Here is a 14,131-nt window from a genome sequence, read left to right as displayed (position 1 = left end):
AAATGATATTTTGACATAAATGCATAAAATTTAAATATTTATATGTATATTATATAAAGCAGACATATATATATATTATGTATATAGCCAATTGCACAGGTTATTATGGCAAGTTGAACCAGTTATCTTGTTGTCTCCCTTTATTATCGTTGACTCTTCTTACTCCTTACAAAGAAAAGAAGAAAAAAACTTCTTTAAATAAAACCTTCACCAAATAAATAAATAAAAGTACTTGAAACAATTACAAAAGATTTTTTAATCATATCAATTTGGATATTTTTTTATAATTTTTATCAGGAATTTCAAATCCTACCATACAACATATATAAATTTACATCACTATTTCCTATGATTGTGAATTAGTGACAGTTGTGCCACAAATTATCTATCATAACTAATTACTTCTTCACTTTATATTAATTATTCTTATATATCAAGCCTCAGAAGAAATGCAAAACTAATGAAATAAACTGCTGACGAATGTACTCAAAGTTCAAAATCAGTTGAAAATTCTAAATATTTCCCCCTAAATATGGTGAATGATATTGAGATTTTTCTAAATTAATTTCTTTAAACGGTTTTCCTAAATATTTCTCCCTAAACATGGTAAACCATACAAAGGTTTTCATAAATATTTCACCTTAAAGATGGTGAATGATGAGGAGGTTCATCCTAAGTTTGGATTTTTGTTATGTTCAATTGTTCAATTCTAACCAAATTCAGTTTATATCTAGAAATGTTCAAACTTTAGATCAACTCAAACTCAATTTTCATCTAACAATGAACATAAATTTTCGTCTGTATGTAGAATTAAATGCCAATTGACTGAAACACATGTAATAACAAATCCATTTGATGCATTATCCAAGAATATCTGAAGGTTATATAGTGTTGCATTTCTTATGATGGTTATTATTTATTATATTTATTTTATAAATATTGATTGTTATCGAGTATACTTCAATAATGAAAGTTCAGCAAATTACACATGTTTATATATATTGTTTTAAACTCCACTTTTAGCTTATTCCAGATAATTTGAATGTTTATTTAAAGCATGATAGTTTTTGGATTCTAAAACAATTTTATGATTGTTTTCACGTTAAAACTTTCATTTAATAGTTCTTCAGAAACAATATTTACTCGCATCTTCAAGCTATCAATAAAACAATTTTCATTTGACACTAAAAAATTGTTAATTTGGAACTCCAAACTTGAGTTTTGAAAGTAAAGGTTGCTCCTTTGTAATAATATTGATTACAAATAAAAACTCATAAATTAATCAACTAATATCTGGAATAACCTAATGAGATTTTTTAGCATCATTAATTTCAATAACCACGAAAAATATTATTGAAATATTTCCCTTTGTACAGAAGCATATTAATATTTATATTAAAGAGAGGAATAAATATAAATGAAATTCATACAAGCTGTTTATCGTACATCAATATTTTTTTTATAGGTCAAACAGATTTATTTCATTGCAGCAGACAAAACAGAACTTCAGGATACAGTATGATAGAAAATGGTCATAGACTGACCCTCAAAAAGAACAAAATCCAATCTTATTCTGTCTTCATGCATGCAATAATAAAATTAAATGCAACTCAAAACAAAATATGTGAAGCAAAGACTAAAATTCGTAAAAGGTGGAACTGCTAATATAAAAATCTTAGACATGCAAAATTTCTATGATTTTGTCAATTCTAACATCTAAAATTCCAACAAGCCACAAAATATCTGATGTGTTTTTGAAACAAAAGATAATAAAACACCTTATAGGAAAAACTTGTTGACCTATAACAGAAAGACAAACTAGTGTTCTGTTGAAAAGGGAAAAATTCAAATATTGATATAATTCTTGATATTTGTTTTGACCAAATTTCATATCTTTAAAGAAAGATGCTTTTGTTAAGTGCTTGAAAGTGTGTTCTAATTTTACATGCTTTCATATATAAGTGATTTTCTTTTAATAGCTTTATAATGCTATATAATACTCATTATATTTTGTCCTGAAAGGTTGAAAGAAAGAAAATATTTCAAGATTGTCTGTTTCAGAGAATATCATATAGGGACATGCTGACAATAGATATCAATTCATGCCCAAAAGGTTTTTTTTTACTTCACACCACACTAAATGCTTATTTTATTGCTGCAGAAGAGATCTCAAGCTCTAATAAGTTCCAATCAAACTCAATCAAATTCCTTACAACAATGATCTTACCTGGGAAGGTCCTCGTAACTGTGTGTGTTTGGTTTACCAGGAGGCGTAGGAGGTGAATGATCTGAATGTGACCTGTTATCAGAGGCAATCCTGTTATCAGGACTTGATGTTGGAGCTACTACAGCAATGTTAGCTCTCCTTGGTGCTGCAATAATACAAAACCCATTACTTAAAACATTTTATAGAGTTCAGAAAGACAGACTCCATTTGCCTAGACATTAAACTGACCATATTTGGATCTGGATCTTGTATTTGTAATCTGAATGACAAGCATAAAAATTCATAATCATTCCTTATTAAATTCATATAGGGTTACAAAAAGGTAAAAAAGACATTTTGTAACCACATTTTATGTACTTTACCACTTATTACCTATTATTAAATTGTACTGAAGACACCACCGTAAGAGGGTGAAACATATACACCAGAGTAAAGCATTTCTTTGTAGTAATCAAGAATATTGTTGTCTTTTTAAAGTTTATTTTCCACCAGTTTTTGAGACGTGCAGATCGCGTAGATGTCTTAGTATATGCATTGTTAACTGTTTATTTAGAGACTTTATGTAATTTTGATATGTGTTTTAGAAATATGTGAATTTAAGTCAAATTGATGAACAAAAATTCTGACAGCTAGTTCCATTTTAACAATAATTACAATGCATCAACTTGTTTTAAGACATCATCATTTTATGTCGTTATAAAAATGTTCAAATCTAGATAACCATTAAGATGATCTGCTAAGAATTAAATAGGTCCTATGACACGATATGAACATAAATATAAATAAAAATACTCAGACAAGCACTTGCAATAGTATAATTGCAATTTTTCTAAGTCTGTATGATTTCATGCAATGGATATAGATAAGTAATAATATGCAATCATCCTTTTACCTGTATTTGAATTTTTTTGTCAGCAGAATCAATTCAAGTAAAGGATATCTTAAATGTGAAAGACTATTAAATAATAATTTGAGCAGTTTTCTTTCTTGTCAGTAATGAGTTGTAACATATGAGCACTTTTGGATTTGTCAGACACATACTTTAACTGAACCAACAATTAAACTATACATTGATCATTATTCCATGAAATGAGGTTATGGTCTGTTGAACCCTATTTGACGGACATGTAACCAGTTACTTACAGGGTGGAGATTGTTCTTCTGTAGGCTCAGGCTGATAAGATGGCTTGGCTACTGTTAATCGTACAACTTCAGCTGTAGCTTTTAATGCTGCCACTGCATCTTCATGTGTGACATTGTCTAAGTTTGAATTATTTACCTGAAATCATACAATTCTTATCATGTGTTACATTGCCTTAAGTTTGATTTTTTTACCTGAAATCATACAATTCTCATCTTCATTTTGAATCATTGTGACAAGTTGTATGTTTATATGACAAATCATTTGTTTTTTTCTCCAGATTAATTGTCTAGTGTTGCATCAGGCTGGTTAAGAAATAGTTAATAGAAAATGCTGGTAACAATTGAAATTCTTGTTGAAAGTCTTAACTAGAGGCTCTAAAGAGCCTGTGTCGCTCACCTTGGTCTATGTGAATATCAAACAAAGGAAGCAGATGGATTCATGACAAAATTGTGTTTTAGTGATGGTGATGTGTTTGTACATCTTACTTTACTGAACATTCTTGCTGCTTACAATTATCTCTATCTATAATGAACTTGGCTCAGTAGTTTCAGTGGAAAATGTTAGTAAAAACTTACCTTTTATGAAAATTGTTAAAAATTGACTATAAAGGACAATAACTCCTTAGGGGGTCAATTGACCATTTTGGTCATGTTGACTTAATTTTAGGTCTTACTTTGCTGTACATTATTGCTGTTTACAGTTTATCTCTATCTATAAAAATATTCAAGATAATAACAAAAACAGCAAAATTTCCTTAAAATTACCAATTCAGGGGCAACAGGTTGTAAGATTCATTTGAAAATTTCAGGGCAGATAGATCTTGACCTGATAAACAATTTTACTCCATGTCAGATTTGCTCTAAATGCTTTGGTTTTTTAGTTATAAGCCAAAAACTGCATTTTACCCCTATGTTCTATTTTTAGCCATGGCGGCCATCTTGGTGGTTGGCCGGGTCACCGGAAACATTTTTTAAACTAGATACCCCAATAATGATTGTGGCCAAGTTTGGTTTAATTTGGCCCAGTATATTCAGAGGAGAAGATTTTTGTAAAAGTTAACAGACGACGCTGGCCGACGCCGACGGACGCAAAGTGATGAGAAAAGTTCACATGGCCCTTCAGGCCAGGTGAGCTAAAAATAAAAGTTTTAATTTTCACTACAGGTATCACATAAACTTGCACCCTGTCAGAAGGACATGTACACCTTACAATCATTCCATAAACCACATATAGTTTAACAACTACTTTATAGTATCTGAGAAATGGCCCCAATCACAAAACATCAATGTTGATCAATGAAATGAAGTGGAGGGTATGTGAACCCTGTCTGACAGACATGAATACGAAATGGGTTTTTCTCATTGTTGAAGGTTGTATGAATGCCTATAATTGAATACATTCACTTCATTTGAACTTTGGTGGATAGTTGTCTCATTGGCAATCGTACCACATCTCAAGTTGCCATATACTAAATATAATTTACCTCTAACTTATTATAAGCGGATATATACATGACAATAAAAGAACAAAATTCCAATGCCTCCGTGTTGCACATATTTTATAATTCTAAGGGGCATAACTCTTCTTTTTTTTTTAACTATAAACCGAGAATTTGCTGATATTAACCTAGTGTATAAGTTTTATAGGAATATGATAATTGACTAATCAGATACATGTATTTAATATTTCAAGGGACAAGAAATGAGAGCAATAACAAGACTGGATGGAGGGACACCATGTATTTTCTATATCCCCCACAATACTTTACACGGGGTCAAAAACTACATTTTTTTAAGCAGTCACTGAACCATGAAAATGAGGTGAAGGACAATGGATATATGACAGACCCAAACTTCTTTAAATAAAGTAAACACATACAAGTATTATGCCTCAAGGTTTTTTATCCTCTATAAAGTATTATCGCACCGCGGGTAAAATATCACTTTGTGATTGGTTTAAAGCCGTCACGTGGTGACCCTCTATGAGACCGTATGGGGTTAGTAGATTTCATAGGGGGTTCATGACGCGTTAATGGTGACGTCATCTATCGATGTTGTTGTGTTTCATTGTTTATTTTTCAACGTAACGCAGCAGAAAAAATCCAGCGTGCGATAAATTCGTTATACGGTTAACTACTGACCCCTTACGGACCATAGAGGGTGAATAAAATCCATAGGTTTGGCCTCCGGCCTCACCCCCTATGAATTTTACTAACCCTCTATGGATCCGTATGGGGTCAGTAGCGAACCATCTAACTTATAATAGCTTCCACCAGTATGTGATCCCTATCTCTCACATTCTGCCACTTTTTTTAGCAGACCTCACAAAAACTAACCCCTAATAATCTGTCACCAGTTGTAGGACAGCCATCAGTTCATTACATGTAATAGTTATTTTTAGAGTAACCCCTAAAATTAACACCTATGAATCTGTCACCAATGATCAGACAGCCATGTTGTTCATTAATTAAGTGTGATTGATTTGTATAAGTAAGCCCTAATAATTACAGCTATAAGTCTGTCACCAGTGGCCAGACGGCCATCTTGTTCAGCAGCTCCACCTTCAATAATCTTTGTTACAAAAATACCATTGTCACCAGGGATGTGCTGATTACCAATTCCACCAGCAATACTAAAACCAAGACCTACAACATATATTCTTATTATAAATTCATTTAACGCTTCATCCCTGCTTTCGTCACATCATATAATTTGGAATTACATAATTTTTGTTCCAATAAAGAGCACTAAAAACACAAATAATTTGGAACCATTCTTCGTCCTTCAAGAAACAATTAATCTATGTTTTTATTGTTGTTTAAAGACAGAACATGAAATCTCAATTGGATTTAATCATTAACCTTGACTGTCATGTTCATTTCATAATAACATGTATTAACCATTTTATTTTCCATATACATGTCATGACAACTAAGTTATTTCTTCTGTAAATTGTATAATGGCAGTCCCTAGTGATGCAATGTTTATGTAGATGAACTTGTTGATGAATATATTGATTATAAACAAGTTCAGTTCTATTTTATTGATCAGAAATGATCAAGGCCAGGATATCCAAGAAGGTTGCTTGCTACCTTAGATATGTAGTTTACAAAAAGGAATCATCTTGGCATTTATAAAACTGTAAACAATAAATCATTATCAATGCCAAACAATGACGACTGGGTGAAGGACACATTCAAGACCTACTGTCCATTAGCAGTTGTATATTACCAGTAGAGTTATAAATGTGACCTTAAAGCAAAGTACATTATGGCACTGTTGCTCCTGAACAATGTACATTGTTAAAGTTCGTTGGAAAATATTTCTTTTTAGTTAGCATTTCCGGCTGATTAAAACATCTTGAGACCGTTTTTTTCTTTCAGTATGGTCACTGTTTTTCAAAAGAGAAGGTTCCTTATTTTGAAACAAGAATAGCTATTTTTGACTTTTTATTGTAGTATTTTGGTGTTTTCTGTAACATATCATGACTGTTATTACCTTTATTTCCTTTGACTAATTCTAGTTCCATAATATTTTCAGCAGGTGCTCTTAATCTCTTTACATACTGAAAAAGAAAATTTTCTCGTTTGAATTGTTTTACCATTGTCATTTCAGGGCCTTTTATATCTGACTATGTGGTATGAGCTTTGCTCATTGTTGAAGGCCATACAGCGACCTATAGTTGTTAATTTCTGTGTCATTTTGGTCTCTTGTGGAGAGTTGTCTCAATAGCAATCATACCACATCTTCTTTTTTAAAATTCAAAACAAAATAAAATAAATCTCATAATAAAAAATTCTCAAGTGTTCATAGCCTTACACGAATAATTGCAAGAGATACAAATTCTATACATGTAATAACAAATCCAACCAGGTGCTCCACAGGGCGCAGCTTTATACGACCGCAGAGGTTGAACCCTGAACAGTTGGGGCAAGTATGGATACAACATTCAACCTTGATACACATGATACAGCTCTGAATTTGGGTTGTGAATTTTTGACACAATATTAGTTTTTGACACAAAACAAATGTCAAGATCTTACAAATCTATTGCACAATATTATGCAATTAAAGATTTTTTCTTCAAACTTTTAAAAGATTTGGAATTTGAGAAATTTGAAGAAAAAAAATTGAAAACTACTTATTACCCCATTTTTTGCAATTAGTCCGAAACCTTACATTTCTTTATACATAATTTACAAGTAGTGTAATCTGAAAATACTCAACGTTGTATGTTAAATGATTTTGAATTACCTCCCTTACACTGCTTTTAAATTGTTTTAATTGTCCATTGACCAGAAAAACCTAGTTTTTCCCCCTTTTTGGCCCTTCTGCCCTTAATTCCAAAACATTTTGAGCAATAACCCCCCAAAGTTAATACTAACCATCCCTTCATGGTATGGAAACTTGTGGTATAATTTCAGAGAGATTCATACACTTAAACACAAGTTATTGTTTGAAAACTACAAAATGCTTATTTTGGGTCCCCTTTTTTTGGCCCCTAATTCCTTAACTATTGGGACCATAACCCCCCAAATCAATCCTAACCTTCCTATAGTGATATTGAACCTTCTGGTAAAAATCTATAGAGATCCATTTACTAAAACAAAAGTTATTGTCCGGAAACTAAATGTGTCTTCGGACAACGACAACAACAACATGATACCATTATACGACGCAAAAATTGTTTTTGCGGTTGTATAAAAATTCAAATGTAGAAAATTATTCCACAAGTAACTAAAACACATTAATCCATGAATGTTAGTAGTGATTGAGTTCATTATCAACATTGTTTGTCCACGAGTTGATTTAAAAAAAAAAATGCAATTCAGGATTTGATATTCTTTTCGTTACATTGTATTTAAATGTAAATAACATTGACTTTCAATGTAAATAAAGTAGAAAAAGCAAAGAAGTCTATCCAACATTTATAATATCTTGACAATTGTTTAGCATATCTACACAAAATGTCTTATTATTATACAGTTAATTTGTCTACTGTCACTGATTTATGATTTTGGTATTGTCTAGCATACAGTATACATATGATCTGTAAGATATGTAAACAGTGCCATGTTGCATGGCATCTCCTATCATTTCATTACTGATGTCATGATGCCCATCAAAATCAAACATCAGCAATGCATATCATTTTTCATATCACTTTTAATACTACATGTATTGTAAAGCTTTTCATTTTTTTTGTCCTGATTGTTTTAAATTCTCTTGGGTATCATTTTGTAGGTGTCTAATTAACAATTTCTTTTTCCTCTCTTTTTTTACATATCTGGTTATTTCTAGCTTGCAATAGTTATACCAAGTAAACAATGTAAAACAGTAAATGAAAATGTTTTAAAGCCTTAGCACAATAATACATACCAATACTACTCTAGTTCCAGCTTGTTTTAAAGCCTTGGCATAATAATACATACCAATACTACTCTAGTTCCAGCTTGTTTTAAAGCCTTGGCATAATAATACATACCAATACTACTCTAGTTCCAGCTTGTTTTAAAGCCTTGGCACAATAATGCATACCAATACTACTCTAGTTCCAGCTTGTTTTAAAGCATTGGCATAATAATACATACCAATACTACTCTAGTTCCAGCTTGTTTTAAAGCCTTGGCATAATAATACATACCAATACCATGGCCGTAACTACCTATGAGGCAGGGGAGGCAGTTGCCTCCCCTGAATTTTCTACACCAAATTTTTTTTAAAGTAAAAAAAATGAAATATTCACAATATGTACAGAAAGAACATGAATTTGTATTGTAAACAACACACGTTTACTGTTTTAACAGTAGCTATCATGATACATGATATATCTGTCACTTTCCGGATTTTTGATCGAAAGTGAACCATTTCAGTATTTGTTTTAGTTTTTTTTTCGTGTGGCCATCCATCTGTTATTCAGTACATATTTCCTATGTTGTACGAGAACGCATATATGAAACTTTGCTTTCGACAATTTTAAATTAAACTTAACTAATCACATTTATTTAGGAGCTCAATTAAGCAGAGGAAGTTCCCTTTGTATTGTGAATCTTTTATGATATCGGAAATTCGTTACTGGTTGAATCAGTTGTTGGGTAATTTTTTTAAAGTGTCTAGTCAGAAAGTACGTCTTGTGATCGTACGAGAACATTATGGTCAATGCCTTAGTAGTCAAACACTCCCATTCGTTGTAGTTCTATACATGTCTGTTCAGCTTTCAACAATATTGAAATTCAAGGTCCTCGATGAAAAAATATTTGCTGCTTTATATGTTTTTTTTTTTTTAACTTACCACTTTGATTTCTAACAAAAATATCTTTAAATATGATAATTGTTTGCAAAACAAATTGCTTCCAGGTCCAAGCATTACTGATGAGTCTTAAAGTAACGTGTTATTTTAGCCATTTTACTGGGGGGGAAAAAATCGGCGGTCACAATGTATTTAATGTTAATAATTATAGTTCAAAGTACGGCCTTCAAGACGGAGCCTTGGCTCACCCCGAACAGCAATCTCAGTTTGTTTTTGCATAAAAAATGCTTCCAGGTTCAAGCAATACTGATGAGTCTTAAAGTAAGGACATCGAAGGGAAACGGGTCATTTTTAGCCATTTTACTGAGGAAAAAAATCGGCGGGGGGCTGTGCCCCTAACCCTCCTTTCTTGGGGCCTCAATTGGCGACCCAAAATCCCTGCCTCCCATGAAATCGAACCCTAATTACGGCCCTGAATACTACTCTAGTTCCAGCTTGTTTTAAAGCATTGGCATAATAATACATACCAATACTACTCTAGTTCCAGCTTGTTTTATAGCCTTGGCATAATAATACATACCAATACTACTCTAGGTCCAGCTTGTTTTAAAGCCTTGGCATAATAATACATACCAATACTACTCTAGGTCCAGCTTGTTTTAAAGCATTGGCATAATAATACATACCAATACTACTCTAGTTCCAGCTTGTTTTAAAGCATTGGCATAATAATACATACCAATACTACTCTAGTTCCAGCTTGTTTTAAAGTATTGGCATAATAATATATACCAATACTACTCTAGTTCGAGCTTGTTTTAAAGCCTTGGCATAATAATACATACCAATACTACTCTAGTTCCAGCTTGTTTTAAAGCATCAACAGCTTCAGAGTGTGTTGCACTAGATGTATCTGTCTCATTTACTTTCACTATAACATCATTCATTCTGAAATACAAATAAAAAATAAAATATAGTAAGAACAAAATATACAATTTTTCCATCTACTTGTTTCTCAATAAATTATTCTGTACAATAAAAAGTAAAATCACAAAAAATACTGAACTTAGAGGAAAATCAATTCGGAAAGTCCATAATCACATGGCAAAATCAAACTACAAAACGCATCAAAAACGAATGGCTGTACTCAAGACAAAGATATGATTTTGATGTTATTCAATGTACATTCTTTCTTAGAAGGATCTTTGGGTGGTTTGACTGTTTCTGGCATGAATGTCCTAGGATTTGTGATTTATGTAGCTAAGCTGATGAAAGGTTACAAATACTGATGTGTGAGTTTCCAATCTGCTAATATGCTTTTGTAGGACAACTTTTTTTTCTCTTCATATCCACTGATTCTGATTCCTGGCATCTTTCAATCATTGCTGAATAAACATAAGACACTTAGCTACCTTAACTATATTTAAAATCATTTGCAATACCATTCTTTTGACATGTGCTTTCATAAACTAAGTTTCATATTAATTGGCAAACTAGGTCACCCAAAATTTATTTAAAATTTACACTGTATCCATGATCATTGAATTGTAATTTATAGGTTGCTATTCTTATAACAATCACATCATGATGTATACATTCCTCATTAAAGCATTTTTGAATAAATTGAGAATGTGTCTATGGGCCACAAATGCCTCCTTCGTTTAAATATATAAAGGGGCATAACTCAAGAACAGGTAAAAGTGATGCCATCCAAGTTAGAGAACAGAAACCAATTTTGGGATAGACAAGAATACAGACAAACAAGAGTAAACTTAATGCACCCTCCACTATGGCAGGGGCATGAAAAACATATCTTTTAAATGCGCTAATTGAGAAAAAAGTTTCCCACAAAAATAAATTGGTTTAGTTGTGATTAAGATTGCTAGAGTGGGGTGATCATTTTCGCCATATCTTTCCATGTTTTTTTCAGTTTATTGTTAGGTCTTTATGGTTTTGAAGTAAACTGATATTTCTATATGAAGATAACTTCAAATGCAACCTATTCTTAGCTTGAAAATGTGTTTGTTTTGAGTAAAATCATCTGAAAAGTTGGATTAAAGGGTGTATGAAATTTCCTAATTTTTTGTCAACAGGGGACACATATTCGCCGTTTTTACATATCTATTTAAAACCAAATAACTGCAGCTTTAAACAATATTTATCAAATAAATTTCATTATAGACGAATAGCAGACATTTGAAAGGTGTAAAAAAATGAAATTTAGGGCAATCAGTCAAAGAATTACTAAGGAATGCTTCTTTGAAATCGCTTTTTTTTTTTCATTCAGGAAATTAGCTGAAAATCGTTGTCCATTTTTCAGTCCTTTGCCGTAAGTGCCGAAATTTAGTCTCATTTTCAAAAATAATCATATTTGTTATAAAAATATAATTTAACGGCATATTTCTTCCCTTTCAACCATCCTTTGAAGTTTTTACACCTCAAAATCATAAAATGGTGAAATTGTGTCCACGGCGAATATGAGCGCCCCACTCTATGTTTAAGGTCAGTTGGATTCCTATTCTTTTATTGTTCTTTCCATACAGCTGATTTGGTATCTAATATACAGGTATTAATTTTACAAAAAGCTGTTTTTCTTGTTCAAAAGTTAATATTTTTTGTGAAGAATTAAAAAAAAATCAATATAATGTCAATAACTAAAATAACATTAACTGATTTTAGACTTATTTCAGATAGCTGAATATTCCATCTGTATACACAAGTGGCATTGCTTTTCTAAAACTAAACAAATGAAATCCTAACACAAATAGTGCCATACACATTATACCACTATCTATTTCTACAATAATGAAATTGAACAAAAAGGCATACAATTAGAGTAATATGTTTTCAAATGTGTTTCTATTTACTTTGTTATTAACAATTTTTAAATTTGGAGACTCATTATCTAAAATATTGCAGTTGGATAAAATATTGATGAAAATCAGTTAACTAATTATAAGAATACTTTTTGTCATGCAATATATATATCTATCATTCTTCCATTGGCAACTATCATTTTACATACACTAATCCAATGGCACAGTGAGCCCCTCATTTACAGTTTGAAAAATTTTGGTTCAACACAGACTTAAATGCTTTAGATTAATTTATTGTATATTAATTTGAAAAAAATGAAAAGTCCTTAAAATACCATGGGGCATTGGATGTAGTTTTGTTCTTTCTTTCAATAACTAAGGAGACTATCAGAATTATTTGCAAACGCTAACAGTTTCAACTTTGTATGAGAAGTCTCAGAATCATTTTTTTCTAAAAAGAGCAAAATTGTAAGGACACAAAATTAAGACTTGTGGTTTTTGTCTAAAAAAAAAAAAAAAAAAAAATATATGGGGAATACGTCAATGGGACACAGATGATGGCCCCACTTGCATATTATATAAAGTAATAAAGTAACATGCATATTATATAAAGTAATAAAGTAACATAACTGAAAAATGATAAAAGTTCAGCTACCCAAATTTGCACTTGATCTAAGTTTTGTGGTAATAAGCATAATGTACAGGTTTCATAGCTAACTTCAGGAAGAGAATGGAAAATAAAAATTCAGCAATTTTTCCATTTGTAATGAAGCATAACTCAAGATCGGTTAAAGTGACATCCCAAAAATTCATACTTGATCTGTATTTTTTAGTAATAAGCGTGGTCTATAAGTTTTATTACATTTGGTTAAGGCAAACTTAAATTAGAAAACGAGAAGCTGAATCTTTCCATTTGTAAAGGGGCTTAATTCTAGAACTGTTAAAGGCACACCACCTAAATTCAAACTTGGTCTATGTTTTCTAGTAATAAGCATTGTGTAGAAGTTTCATAACTTCTGTTTCAGGCAAACTAAATAAAGGAAGAGAACAGAAACAAAACATTCAACATTATTCCATTTGTAAAGGGGCATAACTCTAGAAGTAGAAGGGTAAAAGTGACACCACCAATATTCAAACTTGAACTTCTGTTTTCTGGTAATAAACATTTTGTAGAAGTTTCCTAACATTTGGTTCAGGCAAACTAAAGAGAACGGAAAACAACTTTTGGACGTACATACAGATGGACTAGGGTAAAACTTAATGCCCCCTGTGTTACAGCGGGGCATGATAAGATTTCTCATTATATAGTCCATTGGATATAAAGTTATAACTATCCCCAATAAGGATAACAAATATCTATGGACTTAAACAAAAATTCTTCATAAAACCTTTTCATTTTAAACTGACTCACATTTGATAGAGATATATATTGGTATATCCAAAAAAAGAAGATTTTTTTTAACTCTTCAAAAACATGTGTCAAGCACACAGAAAAAAACTATCCTGTTATATATTGAATTTATTGCTATAAGTTGGTTTTAATAGTGAACTATAAGTCTAAATGTTCAATGATGTATAATTATCTATAAGCTATTTGCAGACATCATTATTTTTTGGTCAATTATCCAAGAAAATACAATGCTTCTTCAATCCACGAAAAATTTATAGACTCGAAAATAAATGAATCCACAGTAT

The 14,131-nt window shown here is 31.4% G+C and overlaps 1 protein-coding gene across 5 annotated transcripts in view; it reads right to left on the bottom strand.

The window, feature by feature from the left end:
- LOC139517546 (disks large homolog 1-like) overlaps nucleotides 1-14,131 on the bottom strand; it is a 105,158-nt gene that overhangs the window by 44,333 nt on the left and 46,694 nt on the right. For all 5 annotated transcript variants that reach the window (XM_071308745.1, XM_071308746.1, XM_071308743.1 and 2 more), the window contains 5 exons: nucleotides 10,466-10,568; nucleotides 6,869-6,935; nucleotides 5,879-6,015; nucleotides 3,371-3,506; nucleotides 2,228-2,372 (listed from right to left, as the gene is read on the bottom strand). In XM_071308745.1, the coding sequence (XP_071164846.1) occupies nucleotides 2,228-2,372; nucleotides 3,371-3,506; nucleotides 5,879-6,015; nucleotides 6,869-6,935; nucleotides 10,466-10,568 (588 nt within the window). The remainder of the gene's footprint in view (nucleotides 1-2,227; nucleotides 2,373-3,370; nucleotides 3,507-5,878; nucleotides 6,016-6,868; nucleotides 6,936-10,465; nucleotides 10,569-14,131) is intronic.

Source organism: Mytilus edulis, chromosome 3 (genome assembly GCF_963676685.1).
Source record: "Mytilus edulis chromosome 3, xbMytEdul2.2, whole genome shotgun sequence".
Taxonomy (NCBI): Eukaryota; Metazoa; Mollusca; class Bivalvia; order Mytilida; family Mytilidae; genus Mytilus; species Mytilus edulis.
The sequence above is the reverse complement of the archived record's forward strand: the minus strand, read 5'-3'. Positions and strand labels throughout refer to the sequence as shown.